Source organism: Citrus sinensis, chromosome 3, assembly GCF_022201045.2.
Source record: "Citrus sinensis cultivar Valencia sweet orange chromosome 3, DVS_A1.0, whole genome shotgun sequence".
Taxonomy (NCBI): domain Eukaryota; kingdom Viridiplantae; phylum Streptophyta; class Magnoliopsida; order Sapindales; family Rutaceae; genus Citrus; species Citrus sinensis.
Window position 1 is genome coordinate 11638369 of NC_068558.1, and position 14769 is coordinate 11653137.

The following is a 14769-nucleotide window of genomic DNA, read 5'->3' on the forward strand; positions in this document are numbered from 1 at the left end:
ATTTGCATTCTTGTTATTTTAATTTGATTTTTATTATTGTCAACAATTCCCTCATTTTACGTTTTACGTTTCAAAATGATTTAAATAATTACCGATCTCTGTGGACATGACCCTGCTCAATCACTATACACAATTTATTTAGAGTAGGAATTTATTTTTGTTGGCTTCGACACCCATCACTAAATTATTGTCATGATTATGTTTGTTAATTAGATAATTGACCACTATTTAATTATCAACTTAATCTATTGTGAATTAAAAGATTCATTGTATGAAGATTTTAATGTTTGTGATAAATAGCATAGCAGTGCGTTGTGTTATGAGAATAAATAATCTAATTTAAATGAATCATCGTATGCGTTTGTTGATTAGGATTTGGGTCTCTCTGGTTTTTCAGGCTGTCAATTGATTAAACTCTATGATCGTGTCTAGAGTTGTCTATTGATTAGGGAAATAACCAATGGTCGTACCTCGGTTATCGACTAGTTAGGGAGAGATTTGCTATTAGAGGGTCTCAGTACCTATAACTGATCTATTCATAAGTAGTAATGATTTATATTTGAATCAATGATTAGTAGTCGAATCAAGCTGAGTTAATTCCTTCAACCAGAGTTTTTCCCAACTTGAATTACAATTTTAATTTGCATTTTTGTTATTTTAATTTGATTTTTATTATTGTCAACAATCCCCCCATTTTGCATTTTACATTTTAAAAGGATTTAAATAATTACCGATCTCTGTGGACACAACCATATTCAATCACTATACACAATTTATTTAGAGTAGGTATTTATTTTTGCTGGCGTTGACAACCATCACTTATTCAACCCAACACACTCCTGCCACCACTACTACTAGTATGGAGACAAACATGAGACAGCAATGAGGATTCTAGTATTCTTCTACTTTCTTACACCAACATATTGATTATTGAGTAAATGTATAACTCTTAATGGGCCGGACCTTATATATGGGTGAGAATAAAGACTTCCTCACGTGCGAAAGCAAAAATACCCATTGATTATGTGTCAACATAAGATATAGTAAGGTCGGATAAATGCTTGTTCAATCCTTATATTTTGAGTTAAATATTTGTTTAGTTTTTATATTTTAAAAAAATCCCTAAATGTTCCTGCTATTAATTATGCTTGCACTCTTGCCATTACCTTTTTTTTATTTTTTACAATAATACCCTTGCAACAATTATGAAGACATTAATAAAAAAAATGTTAATTTTACCAAATTAACCTTAAAAGTGGAATAAAAATTGTTGTAGATTTATTATTATTATTATATTACTTATAGGTTCATTTGAAAAAATAACATTCTTTTCTTTTTATTAATGCCTCCAAAATTGTTGCAACAATATTGCTATAAATAATAATGATAGAGCTACAAACAATTTTGAATGAATAAATGTATACAAATTGATTGAAAAGTGATAATGGTTAATGAAAATAGTTATATAGGTCTATGACAGTTTTATACAATAAATTTTTTCATTCTGAATCAGTGTATACACATTTATATATATATATATATATATAACACTCTATCATTATTTAGTTAAGAAAAAATAAAGATAGTGTAACATAATTAATAGGAGGAAATCTTAGGCCTCCTAGCTAGTAAGACGTCGCTCATGCCCAATCTGTTCATTTTTGTTGGCATGAACAGCAATTGATCCACATTGTAGGGTAAGAACTTGCGAGGAAGTGTAAATGGGCTTTTAACATTCGAAAGATCCAATATAATTTACATTGGTGCCTTTTAGTCACCTTTGGTATGTCAACTTGCATTGATAAGGATCGAATATGATAGGTTATCGTAAACAAAAACTTCATATGTTATTATAAGTAAGATTAAGAAACATTTCAATCAGAGAATCAAACATGGCGCGATAGCCATAATGAACGACACGAACAATAAAACAACCTTGATAACCGAGCATTACTTGAGCTTCCCGTTATTTTACATTTACTTGTTGGGAACCTTTATGAATCCAACATGTGAAGAGTTTGGGAATTTAGTGAGAGTCTTCAAGTCATAAGCAATCCAACATCTCGATGTCTCTTGGTGGTAAAAGTACCCCAAACACTTACAATCCGAAGTGCATTTCTTGCCACATGCTTCGATTTTAGTTGAAGTTCCCCTCGTATACTTGCTCAAATAATGATCAACCCCGTCAACTTTATAATAATGAAAGTCATTTGGCCTACAAGATGTCACCTTCTTTGCCTCACACTCCTTGCTCCACCCGATCAAACCCTTTTCCGTAGGGCAAGCAACACATTGATTGTCATCACACACCCCCAATTTGCCAAACCTCTCCGGCAGCTGGCACTCGGTTTCCCAAATCGAATCTCTATCGACGAGAGTGAATGTTTCTTCCGTTGGCTGCGAATCAACTTTGTCGTAGTAAGTAAAGATCCTGAGATTCCCTTCTATGCTTAACCGGAGGAACGATATTGTGGCGTTGTACTTTGGCCTTGCCAAAATGAGATTGCCACCGGATGAAGAGTCTAGAGTCAGTTGATAAGCAAAAGCTTCATCAGTTTCCGAGGCAGCATTGAACGTTACATTCTTTAAGCTATTAAACTGAACAGGGAAAGTGAAGTAGACAACAGGCCGGGGAGCATTGCTGCTTTTGTAATAGAGTGACAATCTATTAGACTCCATTACAAAGCTGTAAGGGCCGTCAACGTTTTCTTTAACGGAGAGTCTGCTTACGAGCTTGGTGACCCCACCGACTCGAAGAGACTGGCCCACCAATAGAGTATCAGTTGGGTAATCAAAACTCCGCCAGATAAAGTTACCCTTTGAGTCATGAAGCACCACGTTGCCATTTGGAAGCAACTTGAACCCTACAACACCTTTGTTGGCTGTGTTGGATTGCCAGACGACAGTACCGTCCGCCTCGGCCAAGACAAGGTTTCCGTCGCTTCCCAAAGAAAAGGTGGCGTTTTCACGAACTGGTTTGCCCCGGTTTGCTTCCCAGACCCAGCGGTAATTTGGCTCGTTTTGCTGCACGCCCAAACGGAGAGCAAGGGTGTCAGCATTTGGTGCTGTGTTGTAAAGCCAACCTGGAATGGGGAATTGAAGATGCTTATCATTCTGTAATCTGCATCGTATTCATTAATGAATGGGCCAAATTCTCCTTCATTCACAAACTTAAATGTTTCATCGGCAGGAACTTGGGCATTAGCTATGGAGAAAATGACTAACAAGTAGAAGAAGAGGGAGAATATTGCTGAAGAAGATGACATGCTGCTTGCTTAATGGGTGATGAACATCGAGATGTGGTTGGTCTCAATTTATAGCTAGCAACGCATGATAGCCAATGTGCAAATTTGATTACTGTTCTTTGCTTGTTGGTAATGAGTTCATCCAATTAAATTTGACAGCTTTGATTTGGATCCAAAAGAATTATATTTTTTAACATTGTCAATGCACCGACAAAATTTGATATATAAGATGGGTTTTATTTAGAATTGAAGTTTTAGTAGCTTAGCTATACAACTATTGTTGAAGAATTTTTTTAATATAAAATAAAAATTAATAGTATATAATAAATATATTTTTTAAATAATAATTTTGATAAAATTATTAAAGATATAATAAATTTTCATCATATAAGTGAAAAATCATATCAATATAGTTTTCAAGTTACAGCAGTTAATATTTATTAAATATTTTAGTATTGTAACTTTTAAGATACAGCTACCCAACCTCAATCCAAAACAGGATCATGATCATTTACCACTTGTAGCCATAAAGGCTTCGCCTTGTTATTTCCTCATTAGCTACTCAAATTATAATTTAAGCACTCTCATAATTTGAGTTTTCTTGAAGTATTAAAATTTTTTTGTCATATATTTTAAGTGATAATAAATAAATAAAATTTAATTTTTTGTCTCAACAATCGCCACTTAAATTTCTACTCAGTAAAAGATCATATTAGTATAATTGAGTCCCCAGCATTATTGTCTTATTGATATAAAATAATAATAATACTTCAATCCTCATCTTCATTAACTTTTACAGGGATTCAAATCGAAAATATGTTCATCACCTACTAAAAGAAAATCTGTCTGGTTGACTCATAAGTTTTGACCATTTTTAAATTTTATTTAAGAGTTAGCTTAATTATGTCCCTAACCTTAATTAGGTAAAGATCAGTTTCTGTTAAATATTGGATCCGATGACAAACACATGTTAAGTTCTGGATTACCTACTCCATCCAATAACAGTTAATAGGTGTGAAAGTTTAGGCTACTGCAAGAGCATTGTTTTTTCTTTTTCATTCACAAATTTCATTTGTGTTTGAATATTTTGACATATAATTGGTTGAAAGAACACATAGTAACAAGTGAATAAAAAATCACATTGTTGAATATTAAGTAGTGTGATCTTTTACAAAAATAATAATTATCGGAGACCTTAATAAATTAAAATTATGTGAATATTAGCTTTGTGTAAAAATATTAAAGTATTCCTAACATTTGGGAAAAGAGATATAAAAAACTCTAACGTTTTAAAAAAGACATATAAATCTCTTTTTTGCCAATAATTATGTTTTTTTAATGGAAAAAATGTTAATATTGTACAGTTACCACAAAATATATAAAAAATGACTGTTAACTCCCCAATATTTAGGGAAACGGACATAAAATTTCCTAATGTTTTTTTAAAAAAAGACATATAACTCCATTTCCATTAATAAATTTTGTTTATTTTAATTGAGAAAAGGTAATAATAGTAGCAGTAGTTGTAGTAGTAGTAGAAATAATAATAATAAAAATGATAAAATTAATAAAATTTAACAATATTATTATTAATATAAAAATGACATTAATAAATAACAATAATTATGATGATGAGGATGATGATAATAATATTAAGGGTAATGATATAGCTACAAACTCTTGTACAAACTTAATTTGTACAAACTGATGTGATGTTAATTCATTGGTTAAATTAAATATCCCTTGGCCCACATGATTTATTTCTATTATTTTATATTTTCATTCAACTAATGAATTAATGCTACATCAGTTTGTACGAGATAAGTTTGTACAAGAATTTGTAATTATATCATCACTCAAATATTAATATTACTCTTTTCTTAACTAAAATAAATGAAATTTATTAATGGAAAGGTGGTTATATTTCTTTTTTTAAATATTTCATTTTCCCAAACGTTGGGGGTTAACCATCATTTTCCATGTATTTTGTTGTAAATGTATAATATTATCATTTTTTTGTTAAAATAAATGGAATTATTAATGGAAAAGCTCTTACATTTCTTTTTTAAAACGGTAGGTTTTTTTATGTCCCCTCATCAAACGTTGGGGACCTAACAATTCTTTTCCCTTTACTTAAATAAGATGATATTGGATAAGAGAAATGACAGATATCTTAAATTTTAATGATGTGTCATTCATTAAGTGATTGATAATTCATTACAAGATTAAGTAAATTTGTATTATCTCATCAAACATTTGATGAATGTCTCATCATTTGGATTTTTTTTTTTGGGATAAAAAATTTTGAATGTGTAATATTACTCTATTGGATAATTGAATTAGTTATAGTAATCACTAGATTATAATTGGAGACAATATAGATACTTCAAAAGGTAATGATAAATATCTAAAAAAATTTTTATTCTAAATTTTATGTCAATTGATGTGTCATTCGTTGAGTAGTTGGTGATTTTTTAAAGAATTGAGTAATAGTACATATTTTAAGTGAATTAATTATATTATTTCATTAATCAATTAATAAACGTCACATAATTTAAAATAATTTTTTAAAATAAAAAATTATCTTATAACTGTGCTGTTGGAGTATCTCTCAATGACATGTGCTACAGCAATTAAACGGTGCAGCCACTAGACAAAAGGTCGAAATTAATGTTCAAAATATAATATTTGCTGATTTTCCAGAAAATGATGTGTGATTCGGCCACCGTTATTAACAATATTTAAATGCAAAACAAGAATCTTGACAAATTAATTAAAAGTATTGGTTACAACTAGCTCTTGAGAAATTTTCTTTGTCCCGAAAGCAAAGCAATATTAATAAAGTCAATAGTGATAATCGGGATGTGTCCTCAAATGAAGAACGCGCTACGTAATGTCCTCGATAGTAATAATTGTCTTGTTTATTGCTATTTATAGATCGTTCAAATCCGCCAAGCTAGAAATATCAAGAACATGCTGCGTAATGTCCTCAAATGAACTCATTCTAGCTTGGCGGATTTGAACGATCTATAAATAGCAATAAACAAGACAATTATTGAGATACAAAACGATGTGCTCACTAAATTGGCAAATAAAGTTTGACACGGAGGAGCCAACAAAGTTGACATTTTTATTTTTTAAGCTGAATTGTTGACTTTCCCATTCATCATGGGGATTTAGCAATTTTTCACCCGAAATGTGGCGAAATTTGAAAAAAACTTGGTAAGTTTAAATTTCACTTATAATTAGCATCATCTAATTGTTGGAAAAGAATCGAGCAAAACAACAAGAGGTCACCTGGAACAGCAACCTTAGAACAATGAACGCGTTGTCCCAAAGGCCAATAATTTCCACTCTTAAGAGGTGATTTCTCAGACAAGAACAAGGTGGATTGATCTCCAGGATAATGGATCAAGCACGCGCATGTACGACTCCCCCATCCCTATGAGGACTCTCCCTGTGCATGAGTTTTTGGGTGCGGGAGGTTTTTAAAATGAAACCTTCTCTTTAGACTTGGTCTCATGTGATTGGGCCTCTTACCTCTTTAAAGTTGTTTTCTGTATACATAAATCAACTTGTGTGCTCTCTTTCCTTAAACTTTCGAATATTGGTATTTTAAAATACCAAACACAAATATCCAACACTAACATGTAAGTCTACAAAATCTTTGATCGGATAATCCACATTTGATTATATGTACGCGATGCATCAATGGCTGCAGTAAAGAGGAGCGGCAAATATATCCATAAAGGTTGTTGACTTCCCACAATATACTGATATAGTCTATACATAGAAGATCGCAACGAGTCGAGAATTGGGAAATTGATAAAGACAATTGCGAAGGATCTTCATCTTATTAGCATTTTCCAGATACAACAACAAACAATGATGGCCCTTTTTTATGAAGCTTCCATGTGTCAAAGAGAAAACGTGATTTCATCACCTTTCAGTTTTTCATTAACACTAAAAAGAGAGAAAGAAGGAAAAAAATAAAAGAAAGACAAGGCGACGCTAATATGTGTTTCATTCTCTTTTTTTTTTTAAATTTTTTTAATATAGATATACTAGCAAAACTTGAACTTCGGACCTGAATTTTAGAGAGAGACCACTTCTTATCACAGAACTATACCTTAACCTTGACCTTAAGAAATAGGAAAAATCTCAAATTGATTTGTACTTTTGTAGTTCCTATCTAACTAAACACAGAATGATTAAATTATATGCTTAAATAATCGCATTTTCTTCTGCTAACTATTGTTTTATCCCTTCCCCCCCCCCCCCCCCCCCCCCCAAAAAAGAAGAAGCATAAGAAGGGTAGAAAGTAATACAAAGCATTAATCAGAGAACAATCTACGCAAACACTTCACTCATTCATTCATTATTTTATATATGGACAAACAACAGTTATTATTGTGGTGGCATTGAAAGCCCACATATCTATCTGTTGTTATTTCGATCACAGAGCTAATCCACTTATTTGATACTTAATTGCGGGGCAACCTTGATGAATCCAACATGTGTAGAGTTGGGGAATTTGGTAAGAGTCTTCAAGTCAAAAGCAATCCAACATTTCGATGTCTCCTGATGGTAAAAATACCCCACACATCTACAATCCGTGCTACATCTGTTGCCACAATCTTCAACTCTGATGGGTCCAGTTCCATTATTATATTTGCTAATATAATGATCAACCCCTTCAACTTTATAATAATGGAAAGCCGCTATCCGACAAAAATTCACTAGCGTCGGTGCACACTCTTTACTCCAGCCAAGCAAGCCCTTCTCTCTAGGACAAGCAACACATTGATTGTCATCACACAGTCCAAATTTACCACATCTCTCAGGAAGCTGACACTCAGTTTCCCAAATTGAATCTCTATCAAAGAGAGTGAATGTTTCTTCCGTTGGCTGCGAATCAACCTTGTCGTAATAAGTAAAGATCCTGAGATTCCCATCTACTCCTAGCCGAAGAAACGATATAGTGGCGTTGTACTTTGGCCTTGCCAAAATAAGACTGCCCCCGGATGAAGAATCTAGAGTCAGTTGATAAGCGAAAGCTTCATCAGTTTCCGGGGCAGAATTGAACGTTACATTCTTTAAGCCACTAAACTGAACAGGGAAAGTGAAGTAAACAACAGGCCGGGGAGCATTGCTGCTTTTGTAATAGAGTAACAATCTATCAGACTCCATTACAAAGCTGTAAGGGCCGTCAACGTTTTCTTTAATGGAAAGTCTGCTCACGAGCTTGGTGACCCCACCGACGCGAAGAGACTGGCCCACCAATAGAGTATCAGTCGGATAATCAAAACTCTGCCAGATAAAGTTACCCTTTGAGTCATGAAGCACCATGTTTCCATTCGGGAGCAACTTGAACCCCACAACACCTTTGTTGGAAGTGTTGGATTGCCATACGACGGTGCCATTTGCTTCGGCCAAGACAAGATTCCCGTCGGTCCCCAAAGAAAAGGTGGCGTTTTCGCGAACCGGTTTGCCGCGGTTTGCTTCCCAAACCCAACGGTAAAGCGGCTCGTTCCTTTGGATACCCCACCGGAGGGCTAGGGTGTAAGCATTTGGTGTTGTGTTGTAAAAGCCTAGCTGGAACGGAGAATTGAAGATGCGGATCATTCTGTAATCCGCATCATATTCATTAATGAATGGACCAAATTCTCCTTCATTCACGAACTTAAACCTTTCATTGGCAGGAACCTGTGCATTAGCAATGGAGAAAATGAGTGAACAGAGGAAGAAGAGGGAGAATATTGCTGAAGAAGATGACATTTTGGTAGTTTAATTAAATGTTATGCGATGAAGTTTGTGTTAAGGCTAGGCTCTATTTATAATAACGGGTTGAGGCACTTCATCAAATTAGACTGTTTTGTCACAATCAATAGATTTTTAAATAGTTTTATTTAAATCACTGTTGAATTTAAATCTTATGTAAAAGATTAAAAAAAAACTGATGAAGTTATTTGCACCCTAAATATTATTTTTAACACTATATTATTCTATAAATTCATACATTATTTATAAAAATTAAATTTTACTTTGTTTATTTTTTACAATTTTAAAATATATTTCCTTACACTATTTAATTTTTTTAAACTTTATTTACTGAAAATACTAATAAAACCATATAACTACTAATTTTAAGAGATCTAACATATACTTACAAGAATATGACTAGATCAAGTTGTAAATAAATATTTTATTATTAATTTTTTATTTATTTATGTTCCTTATTGAAATTTGCACCCAAAATAACTTATAATGATAACATGATAATATTTCAGTAAATAATACTAAAAAAAGATAGAAGATAAAAAGGAAGAAGAAGAAGACAAAAAAGAGGGGCCAAGGCAAATTAAAAAAAAAATGTTCTTTACCTTTTACGGGTCGACCGGTGCGAGCAGGGATTAGTCGGGTTGTGATACGAGTTTAAATGTGTCTCCTATAGTTAGGACCTATTCAGGATCATCTCGTGGTTCAGACAAAAAAAAAGGTTCTTCTATAATACGTTTGTTTCATTTTATTTTTTAAAAAGAAAAATATCACATATACTTTGTGGTCAAAATTTCTATCAAAATTAATTTCTTCATTGTTCATCTAAATATTAATTAAGGTGTTAGAAATAAAAGTTTTAGGGTTTAAAGTATGAGAATTATAAATTGAATAATGAGTATATTATATAGGTATTCAAAGTAATTATATAATATTAGCTTATAATAAATTGTGTTTAATAGTAATTCAAATGATGGGTGTTTTTGTAATATATATTTTTATTAAAATTAAAATTTTTACGAGTATTAGAGTGAAAGTATTCTCACCCTTTAAATTTTATCCATCCCTTTCGTTTTACAAAGAAATGTGTATTAAAAAAAATAAACTACTTGGATTTGGATCCAAAATAGGTTATATTAATATGTCATTTGAATCAGTTGGAAAGGGATTGCTCTATCTTAATTAAGGTCCTCAGTTCGAAATTTAGAAATACAAGTGCGTTAAATATTTGTTGGGAGAGTTTTACTGTTCTAATAGTTCTACTCGGCACGAATCTGAATTAGTTGGAGGCCACTGTAATCTTTGAATACTAAATAATTTAAAATACCAAAAAATATGTCATTTTAAGTGTAGCAGTGTCTTTCTCACCGACTTATTTTGATATCAGAATTCAACACGGAAATAGGTACTGTATGGGGTTGAGCCACAACTTTTGACTTATAACCATTTGGTAATTTAAATCTGTGGATGATTTTGTTTAAATCAGCTCCCACTGATTACGTGCGGGTAAACAATTACATGAACAAGTTTCCATGATCTATACATGTATGATAAATCCGTTAACAAGCTAAACGTAATGCCCCCAATTGATTATTTTGCTTGATGCTTTTGTCCCTTGATTTTACTGTCAGTGAATTGTTTGTAGCTTTAAAATTACCGTTGTAAAATTTATTGTAAAACATTCATAGTTGTGGCTTTTCAAGTTAAATTTAATTTTTCATCTAATGGTTGTTTGATAAAAAAAAAATTATAATTTTATTTCTTTTCTCAAAAATATTATTTAAACATCATAATTACCAAACACAATCGACTTTTATTTACAGTTAAAATTTTGTCTTTCACATCGATCGGCCATGGCTAAGCAACTACTCAAAAACACCTTAACACGAAAGAAATCATAAATTAGCTAGCTTGCTTTACTTGATATCAAGATGATAATTCAATTACATAGGACGTCTAATCACTGGGTTATAACGTTTCAATTGAAGCAGCTTCAACGGCATCTATAAGCTAATCAAGGATGATCCAAAAAATTTAAGGATTGTGAGAGCTGGCTATCTTTAACAAACTTCATAATGGATTTGTACATGCAAAGAAAGAATCTTGACAGATTAAATTATTGATAATTCAATTAAGTAAGGCGTCTAATCACTATATTAATTAATTACAAAGAAGCATGCATCTTCAATTGGACTATGCTAATAAACGATGATCCATTATACATCTTATTCGTTAATAAATTTTTCTAGAAATGGCCAGTTTGATTTGGCCATCTTTAACAAAACAAACCGGATTGACTTAATTCAAAACAAGACAATTGACAAATTAAATTAAATTAAATTAAATTATTGATTACAACTCTTGAGACGTTTTCCGTATCCCGCAAGCAAAGCCACTCTAGTCAATAAATAGAGAAAACTTAAGCAGAATTATCTCACTAGTTTACAATTAATGTCGAAGTAGTGAGACAATCTACTAATATACTATCATACGGCAGAGTAATAGATTCAAAATAAGGTCGCTGAACATAATTTAGCACACTCACAGCAACAGTAATAAACCCCCACCAATGGATATTATTACCGTGTGTGAATATATATTGCGCTAAACGTAACATAGAATCATCAATGTGCCTCACTTTGAGATTTATTAAATTTAATATTAAAAAAATCAGGGAAACTTATTACTCGACCATGTGATAAAATAATAGTGAGCTATCACATCACGTTAACTGGGTCGGTGGAACAGTTCCACACAACTTTCTCCCCAATAAATAATACAAATTGATTGGAATGTGAAGGAGATCGAGTAGGTGCCACGCAAGGCCGATAATTATTTGTGTCTTTATCAAAAGCAATGAATCAAGACAAAATAAATTGATCATGTAAATAGAGCAGTGCTAGCGTCAGTCGCTCCCAAGGCGACTAACGCAGTCGCTGCTTCTAAGGGGATAAGTGTCCTTTCTCTTTTTTTGTACTTTATTAAATACTTTTATTATACAATCATCTTTTATATATTTATTTAATCTTTTTCTTAAGAAAATAAAAAACATATAGAGTCATTACTATACATTAAATTTATTAAATAAATTGTACAAGTAAAAATAATTTTTCACTCTAAGTCACTAAATTACTTAACAAAAATATTGATATTTATAATAAAAAAATTATTTGAATATACTAAATTAATTATACGAAATAATTTGAATATCTAAATTAAAATTTAAGTTCAAAATAAGTTAAATTCACTCCACTGATAATTAAGAGGACAGTCATCTCAAATTATTTGTAAATATCATAATAAAAGAGAGGGGTTAAAATAAGAATTGAAAAATAATAATGGTGCATTGGTGTTTCATTTTAAATCTTATCTCAGAAAAATAAAATTTGAAATGAAAAAAATTATGTAAAGTTGTTATTGTCATGTTAAACAAATGTTGCAATCGATTTAAATTCTTAAATAAATATTATTTTTTCAAAAAAATTGAAAGAAATCATAATATAATATTTAAGCATAAAAAATAAAGATTATTTTCAGGGCAAAAGACTTTTTTCATTAAAATTATATGGGTAAAAATAAAATTATAACTGTTACAAGGACTATAATTGATAATCCGTGCTACAAGTAAAAACTAAAACAATAATTTGTATAAAAAAAAGACAAACAATAACAAAAGCAATTAATAAAGTACAAAAAAGACAAGGGACACTTGTCCCCCTTAGAAGCAGCGACTGCGTCAGTCGCTCCCAAAGGCGACTGACGCTAGCACTGCTCATGTAAATATTCGATCGATAAAATCTTTTGTATGTTTCTGTCGACGTCAATGTAGAATCCGTACAAAAGTTGACACTTTCCCTGTTCAGTTTAGTGGCTTGAAGAATGTAACGTTCAATTCTGCCCCGGAAACTGATGAAGCTTTCGCTTATCAACTGACTCTAGATTCTTCATCCGGGGCCAGTCTTATTTTGGCAAGGCCAAAGTACAACGCCACTATATCGTTCCTCCGGCTAGGAGTAGATGGAAACCTCAAGATCTACACTTACTACGACAAGGTTGATTCGCAGCCAACAGAAATCACATTCACTCTGTTCGATAGAGACTCGATTTTTGAAACGGAGTGCCAGCTGCCGGAGAGATGCGGCAAATTGGGGGTGTGTGACGACAACCAATGCGTTGCTTGCCCCACAGAAAAGGGTTTGCTTGGGTGGAGCCAGGAGTGTGAGGCAAAGAAAGTGACATCTTGTAGGCCAAATGACTTTCATTATTATAAAGTCGACGGGGTTGGTCATTATATGAGCAAGTACACAACTGGAACGGGCATTAAAGTTGAAGATTGTGGCAAGAAATGCACTTCGGATTGCAAGTGCTTGGGATATTTTTATCACCAGGATAAATCGAGATGTTGGATTGCTTATGACTTGAAGACTCTGACTAAATTCCCCAACTCTACACACGTTGGATTCATCAAGGTTCCCAACATGTAATAATTATCAAGATTGTACTGCTTGTTTTAAAAATAAGAGATTTGGAGTAATGTAATAAAAAAAAAAGAGATTTGGAGTAATAATTCAAGGTTAACATGAAGTTGTTAACTTGTTTGCCAATGAAATAAATAAAAGAAAGATTGATGTACTCTTACGGTCTTACCGAGGGTGGAGACTTGTCTCCTTCAAATAAATTTTTTTAACTATATTGTCATCATATTGATCTAAACTCAAAATAAATCTCCCGTTTTTAAATGCACCAAGTCATTAATGAATTTTTTACTCACTTCTCTTATTATGAAAAGATTAAAATATCAGTTCTAATAATAAAATACTTCTGAGACATTCTTATGAACAAACTGTGTTAATAATTAAAAACATATCAATTAATCTAATACAAAGATTAAAAATTTTATAAAGATTAAAAATTTTATCATACAAATATCTATGTAGCATTAAAGTGTCTGATGGAAAATTTTCATGACAAAATGGGCTAACGTACTAGGGATTTGTCTTTATACTTATTTGTCCATGTCCATCTTAATAGCTGGAACCGAGGTTCGGTAATTTCATTTGAAGGGAGATTGTTGAATTGTGCCTTATATTAGTTATTTAAAGAACTCAATTAAATTTATAGGTAAGATAGGTCATTTCACTTAATTTACTGGAGTTAGATATCTTAAGATTTTATGTCCAACCCACAACATGTATAATAAGTTTGTGTATTTTTAACGTGTACTGATTTACAAATTTCTAAAAGGAAATTTTAAGAGGAATAGTCCAACCCTTCAAACAAAAGTAGTAAATGGGGTCTAATAGATCACGTTTTCTTGAGGAAATGTTTAATGAGTGGTGTCCTTGACGCCCTGGAAATTCGATGTCTATAAATATAATCCTTTCAACATAAATACAAGAACTCATCAACTAATCAATAATAAAAGAACCAATTAATTAAGATGCTTAATCATCATTAGATCATAATTATGCCTCTTGAAGCATCTTATATGCCACCAATATAAACCCAATTAATTAAGATATTTAATCATCACTAGATTGCAATTATGCCTCTTTTTTTTAATACTGATTATACATCATATTAATATATTACATAAGTATTTACAATTATTATTAGAGTATATATTATATTAATATTTACAATTAGATATATAACTGACACTTATATTATTACATTAATTTTATAAAGTACATACCTAAATATATGATCATCACATACGAATAATGTCTCTACTTCATTAATATTT

At 31.7% G+C, this 14769-nt stretch overlaps 2 protein-coding genes and 1 pseudogene across 2 annotated transcripts in view; 1 reads left to right on the forward strand and 2 right to left on the reverse strand.

Moving 5' to 3' along the window:
- LOC102620079 (epidermis-specific secreted glycoprotein EP1-like) overlaps positions 1 to 13551 on the forward strand; it is a 29004-nt gene extending 15453 nt beyond the window's left edge. Inside the window, exon 2 of the mRNA XM_052437943.1 lies at positions 13493 to 13551. Coding sequence (XP_052293903.1) covers positions 13493 to 13507 — 15 coding nt within the window. The 3' untranslated portion in view covers positions 13508 to 13551. The remainder of the gene's footprint in view (positions 1 to 13492) is intronic.
- Positions 1897 to 3297, reverse strand: LOC102627948 (EP1-like glycoprotein 3; annotated as a pseudogene).
- LOC102620359 (epidermis-specific secreted glycoprotein EP1-like) lies at positions 7597 to 9061 on the reverse strand. Its single transcript, XM_006477675.4, has one exon. It carries the CDS (start codon positions 9021 to 9023, stop codon positions 7719 to 7721), a length of 1305 nt encoding a protein of 434 aa, XP_006477738.2. The 5' UTR covers positions 9024 to 9061; the 3' UTR covers positions 7597 to 7718.
- Positions 13552 to 14769: the final 1218 nt, after the last annotated feature.